This window comes from Sardina pilchardus, chromosome 20, assembly GCF_963854185.1.
Source record: "Sardina pilchardus chromosome 20, fSarPil1.1, whole genome shotgun sequence".
Taxonomy (NCBI): Eukaryota; Metazoa; Chordata; class Actinopteri; order Clupeiformes; family Clupeidae; genus Sardina; species Sardina pilchardus.
Genome location: NC_085013.1, coordinates 29,606,284 through 29,616,856, shown reverse-complemented (window position 1 = coordinate 29,616,856; position 10,573 = coordinate 29,606,284). Strand labels below are relative to the sequence as shown.

The 10,573-nt window shown below is 44.7% G+C and overlaps 1 protein-coding gene across 1 annotated transcript; it reads right to left on the bottom strand.

Annotated features, from left to right (window-relative positions):
• Positions 1-235: 235 nt before the first annotated feature.
• Positions 236-8,958, bottom strand: LOC134067593 (solute carrier family 22 member 13-like). The gene is made up of 10 exons (XM_062522941.1): positions 8,541-8,958; positions 7,914-8,017; positions 7,590-7,744; positions 7,286-7,454; positions 6,904-7,006; positions 6,436-6,560; positions 3,716-3,933; positions 2,379-2,487; positions 800-1,036; positions 236-685 (listed from the first exon to the last, which is right to left on the bottom strand). Exons 1-10 carry the CDS (start codon positions 8,775-8,777, stop codon positions 580-582), a joined length of 1,563 nt encoding a protein of 520 aa, XP_062378925.1. The 5' UTR covers positions 8,778-8,958; the 3' UTR covers positions 236-579.
• Positions 8,959-10,573: the final 1,615 nt, after the last annotated feature.

Sequence of the window (10,573 nt, the reverse complement as noted above, 5' to 3'; positions counted from 1 at the left end):
TGCCAACAAATGTGTGGTTAGCTGGTATGGTAGACTTAAAACTATTGGATTCATTAATTTATCGAAAATCCAAATAGAACATTTATCAACAAGATACCAGCGTTATGCTTCTGCACTAAAATGATTTTTGAATGATGAAAAGGTTTTCAAGCACACTCTGAATGCATTCCCTTTAACCTCAACACATTACTTACATTTCAGTGCAAGTGTAGTTAAAAAACAGAGACGAAGCATGTTTGGTATAATTTCTTCCCTTTATAATATAAAAGAAAGTAAAAAAGGTGAACCTAGATGCAGCATTAAACAATTCATATTTACATTTTCAATACAAAAAACATTCTGAGAGTAACTTGGTCACATCAGAGATGTGCTCCATATGAATACCGTATAATACAACTATTGAGGACCTGACGGGGGGTGAGTAGGTGAAATCTTGTTAATAATCAGGCAAAAAGATTGTGTCAGACAGTCCCACTCACACATCTAACTGTCACTTGATATAAAAGTTTAAAATCGCCATAAAATGCCCAAAGCACAAATCCGCTTCCTTAGGCACGTTCCAGGACCCAGAAGCGGGAATTAGACGATTTCTTTCGACAGAGCAGCTTTCTTGTACTCGGACTCCAGAGCCAGCTTTTCATTACGGTCCGAATCTTCGCCCTCTAGTGTCTGATCAGGGCGGCGTCTTTGGAGGGATATAAGAAAGTTGTCTGTTTTTTTGATAACAAGCAAATATGGGACCACTGCAGTGTATTAGTGCATAAAATCACAATCAAATACAAACACTAAGTAGACTCACCTGGAGCACGGTGGGCACGGGAGCTGGAATCGGGGCTGCTTCTCGCAGTCCTGCACGGTGTCGGGCAGAGGGATGCCGCTGGTCTCGGGCAGCAGTAGGCACAGGGCCGCGCCCAGGAAGGGCCCGCTGCTGTAGCAGATCATGGCGGGCAGCGGGATCGCGCCACGCGGCGCCACCACGGCGTTCACGATGCAGCCGATGCGGTAGCACACGTTCACCATCCCAAAACACTTCTGTCTTTGAGGGGACACAAGGGGGGACAATGATGCAGAGGATCTCAGGGTTAGGAAGTGGGTCATGCTGAGGGTCTCAGGGTTAGGAGGTGGGTCATCCTCACAACATATGGGACAGGAGATCCTGTATCATACATAGACAGACACTATTAAGGCCTCAGCTGCGGCACAACCGACTGTGGCACCAGAACCGTACGCTGCATGACGACCCGGGTTCGGTTCTCACCCCGGGGTCCTTTCCGGGTCCCACCCCCGACTCTCTCTCTCCCTCCTCCTGTCATTCTCTACTGCCCTGTCTCATGAAAGGCATGAAAAAGGGCCCAAAAACTACACTTAAATAAAAAGAGTGCTATTGTGTCATATGTTGATGCCAATATGTCACTGGGAATGACACAACATGAACAAATAGATGAAAGAAAGCACAGACGTAGAATATTGGTTTTCTTATTCATATGTGAACACTCAAGTGGGAAGTCCGGACGCGCTCGCAAAACAAACATTCTCCTGATGTATTGCACATCTACCATCACTACACGAGCATCTGACTCTGGATCAACACACGCAAAACAAACGTTCTCCTGATGTATTGCACATCTACCATCACTACACGAGCATCTGACTCTGAATCAACACACGCAAAACCAACATTCTCCTGATGTACAGCACATCTAGCATCTCTACACGCGCATGCGCACCTGACTCAGGATCAACACACGCATGCATGGCATGTTGTCCACAGTGTGTCCAAGAAGGCTGAATACTTTCCCTCCTCCAGTGATCTGACCCTCTCCACAGAGTCATCCCATAGTAATGGCTTCAGAAGGCTGCTGATCATTCCATTAGTAATGGCTTCAGAAGGCTGCTGAAAGCTTTCTGCTCCAATTGTGACATTCATTAGTAACAGATACCATGATGGTGGTGTTTCTCAGTGTAGAGGCTTCTATGATACTCGTATAGTACATCACAGACAGATGCAGACTTTTGAACCGTATAAGAAAGAAGCATTTTAACCATGCTGATTAGGTGCAATAGGTTACTCTCATAAACTCCTGCAGATGTTCTTCTGTACAATGCTGAGTTCAAAAGTACAAAAGTTGCTCATCAAACTACCGGTGCATCTGACCAATAACACCAAATAGATTACTATTTAGATTACTAGAGGTCTGCCAACACTTAACTTGACAAAACGGTCGATTTAGTTTGGCACGGAATTGACATTCTTAATCATGTGGCGTGTCAATGACAAGCCAACGTAGTCAATGCCAAACTTACCTGATGACTGTGGGGAAAAGCTCTATCCCGTAGAGGAGGGACACACAGGTGGTGGACTGCAATGCCAAACTTACCTGATGACTGTGGGGAAAAGCTCTATGCCATAGAGGAGGGACACACAGGTGGTGGACTGCATGCACAGCTTGGCCATGAGAGCCAGGGTCATCACCAGCCAGGGCAAGTCTGGGACCAGAGAAGGAACCGGAGGTCATGTCGGACAGTCTTACAAAGCTTACAGATATTACCTTTACAAGTACAAGGTAGTAAAACACTGTGTGTACACAGAATCTGTGCTGTAAACCACTTACGTTTCAAATACGTCTGACTAATACGTCTGACTAATACTAATACTAAACTAAAGCCTAAACCTTAAACTAAACTGCTAATACTAAAGAGTAGTATTAAATACACAACTACAGCTAAAGTCATGTAAAAGAATCGGAAGAGGCCTGCGGTATAGGAATGTGTCTCAGCAATTTCAAACTGGCAGTCTGCAAGAGCTCTGGCACTGAGGCGGCTTGTTTATAGTGAGCCAAATGAGGCATGGCCTTGGCAGGGCCAGAGCCTAGTCAGATGTCAAAGAGAGAGTTAGCTATTCAAGAACTCATGTGAGCGCGGCTACTGGAGATTTCGTCCCGTTGTGCATGCGCTGGAGTCCGACTGAGAGAGTTAAAGTTCAGTCGACAGTTACGTGATGTAGTATGCCACGTGTCAGGCATTTCCCTCTTAATTATAAAACCCACCTCAGGGTTTCAATCAGCCTATTGTGCCAGGGCAGTCTACACACATTGCAAAGTTAATATTATATAAATCATTCACTTGTTAGAATAAAAAAAGCTGCATCCTATGATCTTGGAAAGTAAAACCCACAAATGACACAATGGAAGCATATCTTTGCCCCTTGGCATCCACATTCAACACTATTTAGTGCTAAGACAGTATCCAGTTAGTGAAAAACCAACTAAAAGGGTGACGATCCTACCCAATCATCAACGTTACATGATCCAATATAAAGCATCACGGGTGCATGTTAGCAAAGTCAGAGAGTTAATTTTGTGCATAATTATGTTAATGCAGCGTCCGAATGAGTTTAAAATATTACAGTTTGTTATTAAATTAAAACATGACTCTGGAGTACCAACAATCTAGGGTCTATTTACAGTAGTGTAGGCCTACTGTTAACATACTAAAACGTTCCGATCTTGCAGTGCATCTTACAATACAAAAATGACTTTCTGATTAGATGCTACCTTAACTCGAAGCCAGGCAATTTGCTTCACCAAAGTAACAGACACAAACCTGGTGCTCCCAAACTCCTCAAATGTATCTTGTTGCTTTTATATGTACTGTATGTGTAGTGTCACATTACTGTAGAGTGCACTTCTCTTTTCTCTCCTTTTGTCAAACTTACCACAGAACCTGGAGACCAGCAGCGACAGCAGGCTGGAGATGCCGCTGACCAGCAGGGAGATCATGGTGAACGGCCTGCGTCCACACCGGGCCAGCAGCAGGGGTAGCCCCAGCGAGGGCGCCTCGGACAGCCCCGAGAAGAACTGCGCCAGGTAGATATTTACCCCAAAGTGCCCCACGCTGAAGGAGATGCCGTAATAGGTGAGCGCCGAGGCCAGCCTGTGACCAAGGGACAGGGAAGGAAAGATAGACAGACAGACAGACAGATAGACAGACAGATAGATATTTTATTCAAGACAGGGGGAATTTTGTGACAAAGGGAACACTGAAAGTTAGGTAACTCATAGACAACTTAAAGGAGAAATCCGGCAAATTTTCATATAGATGCCTTTTTCTCAAGGTCACCGAATATTGTCGGCATGAAAAACAATCGGATTTACCTACAGTAGCTTGAGTTGCTACAGCCAGCAGCTAACGCAGCCAGGCAGCAGTAGCGTTACACTCTATGGGGGCATATCTGTGAACTCAGATTTCTCCTTTTTTTTCTCACTGAAAACTAAATTAACTGTTTTTCTATTTCAAAACCTAAATTCACATTATCCTTTGAAACAACACTAAAAATCATCAAACTTAACAATACGTGTTTTCAATCTTTTTTTTTTCCTAATGCTAGTTGCCCTAGAATGCCCATATCAAGTAGGAAATGTGTCAAAGCAGCAACACTCAGTCAAACTAAACAAAACAATTCCATTAATATAACGCAGTTGTGTTATATAGGTTGCCTACAAAAATTTGACTGGGTTTACAGTGAGAATGAAGAAGGTCTTGACATGGAGAGCGACTGAATTCATGACCCCATTGACCCTCCAGTCAGTAGAGGAGGCAACTGATTCCACTTCATTTCAATGATCTAACATAAACAATCGACGTGTCGGCAGTGATGAATACAACCCCTTGGGTGTTTTCACACTTGGTCCCTTTCAAACACCGCAACAAAGACACATCAACGACTCAGCATTTGTTGTATATATATGAACATTCCACAACGTACACAGACCCCCCTCTTAAACAAACCAGCCCGAACTCCAAAGGGGTATTTCACAAAAGCAGAATTAAGACGCGTTTCATGAAAGGCAAGCCAGGATGATCAGGAGCAACGAGGTCAAACTTGGTGTAAGTAGTTCAGGATCCGTGCACATTCTAGACTTTCCTCAAAAGAGCTCATGGTTGGAATAGAAATTACGCAAAAATCATACAAAATGACCAGTCAGGGAGGGGTGCTGTGGTGCAGCAGGCTACAGCGCTCATGCCGTGAACGGGTCCAAGTGCCCACGGGGACCCAGGTTCGAGTCCGACCTACGGTCATTTCCCGATCCCCATCTCTCTCTCCCACTTGCTTCCTGTCTACCTCTTCACTTGCCTTTTATCATAATAAAGACAAAAAGGCCAAAAATATATACTTAAAAAAAATGGCAACCACCAGTCTGAAATCACAATATTTCATAAATGTGCTCTTCAATATCAGGCAATGCAATGGCCCTGCGATGACCACCAGGCTGACATCACAATATTTCATAAGTGTGTTTTCAATATCAGACCATGCAAGTCACTGTCCCTTCAATGCCCGCTGCATCACTGAATAACTGCACATGGCAAACGCTCGCTAATGTGTGATGAAACAACCCTCCACTCCTGCAGTGTGTTGATGTAACAAGTGCTGCATGTGAGTGACCTTTGTTACGGCACAACTGCACAGGCTCCAAAGTGCCAAAGGTTTGAGCGTCTCTTCAAGATATCTCGATTACAAAATAGTTACAAAAACAGAGAAAACGTGTAACTTATGCAACAGCAGAAGATTGACGTCAATAAGTTTGTCTGGATCTTTAAACTAGACACTCATATCAACAGAGATTCTTGTGGAGTAGGCCTATAGGATTCACATTATGTGTGATTTAATCCGACGATGAGACAGATTTGTCCAGTCAGAGTGTGCTTGTCATTTACAGTATGTGTGAGTAGTCTGAGAGCACGTTCACTTACCTACCCAATAAACCCCTGTGAGGGCACGTTCACTCACCTACCCAATAAAGCCCATGAGGGCACGTTCACTTACCTACCCAATAAAGCCCGTGAGGGCACGTTCACTTACCTACCCAATAAGGCCCGTGAGGGCACGTTAGCTCACCTACCCAATAAGGCCCATGAGGGCACGTTCACTTACCTACTGTACCCAATAAGGCCCGTTCACTCACCTACCCAATAACGCCCATGAGGGCACGTTCACTTACCTACCCAATAAAGCCCATGAGGGCACGTTCACTTACCTACCCAATAAGGCCCATGAGGGCACGTTCACTCACCTACCCAATAAAGCCCATGAGGGCACGTTCACTTACCTACCCAATAAGGCCCATGAGGGCACGTTCACTTACCTACCCAATAAAGCCCATGAGGGCACATTCACTTACTTACTGTACCCAATAAAGCCCATGAGGGCACGTTCACTTACCCAATAAAGCCCACGAGGGCACGTTCACTTACCCAATAAAGCGCATGAGGGCACGTTCACTTACCTACCCAATAAAGCCCATGAGGGCACGTTCACTTACCTACCCAATAAGGCCCATGAGGGCACGTTCACTTACCTACCCAATAAAGCCCATGAGGGCACGTTCACTTACCTACCCAATAAAGCCCATGAGGGCACGTTCACTTACCTACCCAATAAAGCCCATGACCAGCAGGCGCAGGACGATGGTGGGCGATCTGAACTGGGCGATGTGGGAGTTGGGCTCCTCCGGGCTCTTCTTGCCTTTCACCAGCTCACTCTCCAGGGAGTCCAGCAGCTGGAGGGGCAGTGAGATGGAGAGCTGAGTCACCGCAGCAGTATCAGCGCCACTAGGTTCTGACTGGACTCTTGGCGGAGCAACAGGCTTGGACACCACACCCCAACTACACAGATAGGCTGCAGCAGCAGGGTGGGCTAGTGTGACTTGCTCTCCATAACCGGTGCAGTCGCAGAAGGCTTTAAAGAACCGTTAAGGGTTCCTTTGATAAATCCTTCAGAATGGTTTAAAGAACCATTTAGGGATGCCATGTGTGACGCATACATTTTATAACACTTTGTTTTGTAAGAGTGTGTGCGTGTGTGTGTGTGTGTGTGTGCGTGTGTAAGTGTGTGTGTGTTACCTGGTCCAGCCATTTCCTGTCCTCGGCACTTCTGGCACGGTACACATTAATCTGATCGACTCCTTTGTTCAATAGCAGCCATCTGGGGGATTCTGGGATGGAACTAATCAATACAGGAAAATCAGATGTGTCTCTAACAAGCCACACACACACGCACACACACACACATGTTTACAATACTATGTACAGTAGTACATTGAACCAAGATTAGTAACATGATTCACGCTGCACTATTGCTTAAGAGTTTCACACTGAGATTACATTACTAAAGGTAGGTCTTTAAAACTCCATGTCATTTTTTTTTTTACACCACATGGCAATAAATGACAACGAGTGAAAAGACCATAAGCGTAGTAGAAGTGTAGAAAGCGGTGAGACGCACAAGTAAAGTGGAAGGCAGATAATCTGCGGAAAGGCCAGCATGAGGTGGAACTGCATCCATCCGCGCACGACATAAGCCACGGCCGCCAAGCACATCATGCCCACGCTGAAGCTGAAGGAGAGAAGCGTCGGTGGCCAGATCCGACCATCAGGGAGACTCCACTCCACCCCTGCGGAGACAATATTGTAAATGGCATTTATTGTTAGGCTACTTTACGTTACTAACTCACAGATCTCTTTGCGAATATGTTTGCTATGCACTTGTTATTTCCAACGTTTTAAATCGGTTACACGTGGAAGCATACCCAAACTGAAGCAGCACATGTGGATTCCGCAACAGGTGATCCCCGTGACGCACCGCGCAACAAGGTAGACGGTTGAGTACGGTAGCAGCGCCGTCGCCAGCGGCACCGCTGCCTGGACAAAGCAGCAGCCCAGGAGAAGGATTCTTTTACCATATCTAATTTTGAAATGAACAGATTAATATCCAACATAATGCATGCGAGGTAATACCGATGTAGTACTGCAGACTATAGCCTTATTTAGCAAGTCAGTTTGGGACTGAGAAAGTCATAAACAAAACTATTATTCTGTGAAACACCTTTTTAAAAGGCGGGCGTCCGTCATACCTGTCGGAGAGCACACCAGAAAATCCCGATCCAATCAGAAGTCCTATCATGAACATGGTCTGTCCATAGGCCATGATATGGGTATCCAGACAAGATGTTGAATTCTGTGGCACAACACATCGATGAGCAAATCAATTGGGTCCATTAGAGCACAATGGTTGACAGTGATGTTTGTCTTAAATGTGTGAGCTGCTGCCTTTATAGAACTGTTAGTTGAGCGACGGCTCCTCAGTGACAATAATTACATCCATCCTCAGGACCTCGGTGTAGCCTAACCGGAGGCTGTTGGATCTCAGGGGCGAACGGAATCCGACAGCCTCAATATTAGGGTGCTAAAATAGAACTGTGTGGGACCACTACCAGGAATATAGGACAAAGTAATATGAAGACGTATGGTAGGATACCTTACATCAGGGAGTCTTTTTTTTCTCTCACTAAAACAGGACAAGCGTAATTATTATGTTATTATGTGTTGTCAAAAACACAGTAGCCTACCTTCAATTGTGCAACAATGACAAGATGTGAATCGTTTTTTAAGTCTAGTCTAGGTTAAAGTTAACAGCTGAGTTTACAAAGGTCCCAGGCTAAAACCTGTACTTTAATATCTTGGCATAGTATTCAACTCACTTTTGTATCTTCACTGCTGATGTCAACTTGCCACACATTACGTGACACGTTTTCTTGAGACTTCTGGTTGAAATCTGAAAGCCCGACCTCATCCACAGCAATGCACAAGCTGCTATGGGTTGCGAACACATCCAAGAAAAAGAGAAATGCCGTGAAAAATATGATCAGGCTCAACTTCCAGCAGACGGTCTTTTGTAATGTCCCCATGGGAAAGCAACGGGTTGTAAGCGGATGCATTTCTAAAGCGTTATGGCATTCCTCAGAGGTAGAAGAGTAGGCTACTTTCTCGGATTCTTATTATATATAGCCCCCTGTGCTCTGCGCGGAAATATATTTACAGACAGATCTATGTATATACTGTATGTATGGGGGACAGACACAGTGTCGACCCCAGACCTTTCAGAGTAAGATGTGGCAACCTATCAGTTGGTAGGCCTGCAGTGTGCTGTGCTACACATGTCTACAGGCACGCCCCTCTGTTACGTAAAACGCTTCTAATTCGCTGATACAGAGAGGCCCAAGCGTCTGTAGCAGCGACACTACAGAAAGATAACATAAGAGGTACTTTCACATGTCTCTGTCTGTGGTGTTCACATTTTTTATTTTTCTCAGTCACTTTGGTGCAATTCTCGATTCATTAACAGAGGGCATTTGCAGAACAGCAGGCTTAAGAGCATTTTTCGAAACAATTTGTTCAAACGTAGGCTTACCTGTTAAAGCTTAATAATCAAAATGTGTAGGCCTAGTTTATGTCTCAAAAGCAAATGTTCATGCCAATCATGCCATGCACCTGTGGTTTTGGAATCAAGCCTGATGTGCATGAACTCAGTACCATTAAAATGCATAGTTGTGGTGAAACCAATGACTTTGTGTTCTTTCTTCTTTCGTTTGTTTGTTTTTATGTACAAAGCTGTCTCATATCTCATAAGGAAATGGTCAAAGAAAATCAATCAATCAAAGTATGATTACAGCCTTGGCAATGATGAACAAATTTTAAAAGACAATTGTTGTGCCATAACTAACATATTTATTTAAATCATTAAACGTGTTGTGAATGATCACAACACAGCTAACATCCACAGACAAACAAAAAACATAACGTGAAAGGTGAGATACTGTATGTTTATTCCTGACAAAATATGGCCTGACAATCCTATGGCTGATTATTCAATCTGCAACAGTCTAAGATGAACACAGACCCTGCTAACTGTTTGCTAAACACACTGAAATGAAATATGATCATATATCGCTACAGTTGCAAAATTAATTTCCTTTACCTCCTGATCCAGTTGTAAGAATACAGTCGTACAATACAGTACTGAAATAGACTGACTAGGTAACCACTGCTTAACTGTGACACGTCTTATTACTTGTAGGTGTTGAGATGGTAGCCTGCATGAATAGCAGGAGTTGTGCGTGTAAAAATGAACTGCGTAGATTCACAAAACACAGAAATAAAAATAAATGACTGGTACTTTGAGAAAAAAATGTCTTCTAGCTCAGTTGAGGAGTTGTCTCCTGAGTTTTTTTTGCTGAACAAATGGTGAATGGACTGCATTTATAGTGCTTTCCTACTCCTCCGAGCACTGAAAACACTTTACAACATCATCATGCCTCACATTCACCTATTCACACACACACACACACACACACACCGATGGCAGAGGCTGCCATGCAAGGCCTCAACCTGCACCTGTCCTCAGTCACTCGGAGGCTCCTCTACCTCCTTAGCCACCACTGCCATGTACGAGCCGTACCGGCCTTGTGTTTCATACAAATTGCGCTGATCTGAGATCTGAGGACGGACAGTAGTCAGTGGAATGTCTTTGGCAGCCAGCAAACACTGGGAATCCAAACACTCCGACCAGCTTGGAGGTGAACGGCGTGAAGTCACTGCCTCTCCGTCTGAGCTGCCTCAAGGTCATCGGCGTGCGCGCTGCGTTGTTGCGGACGGCGTGCACATCGCTCAGAGAACACACCGAGGGCAGTCGGGTTCTGGCCCTGCGTCCGGCGTCCGCCGTCTGGTCTTTGAG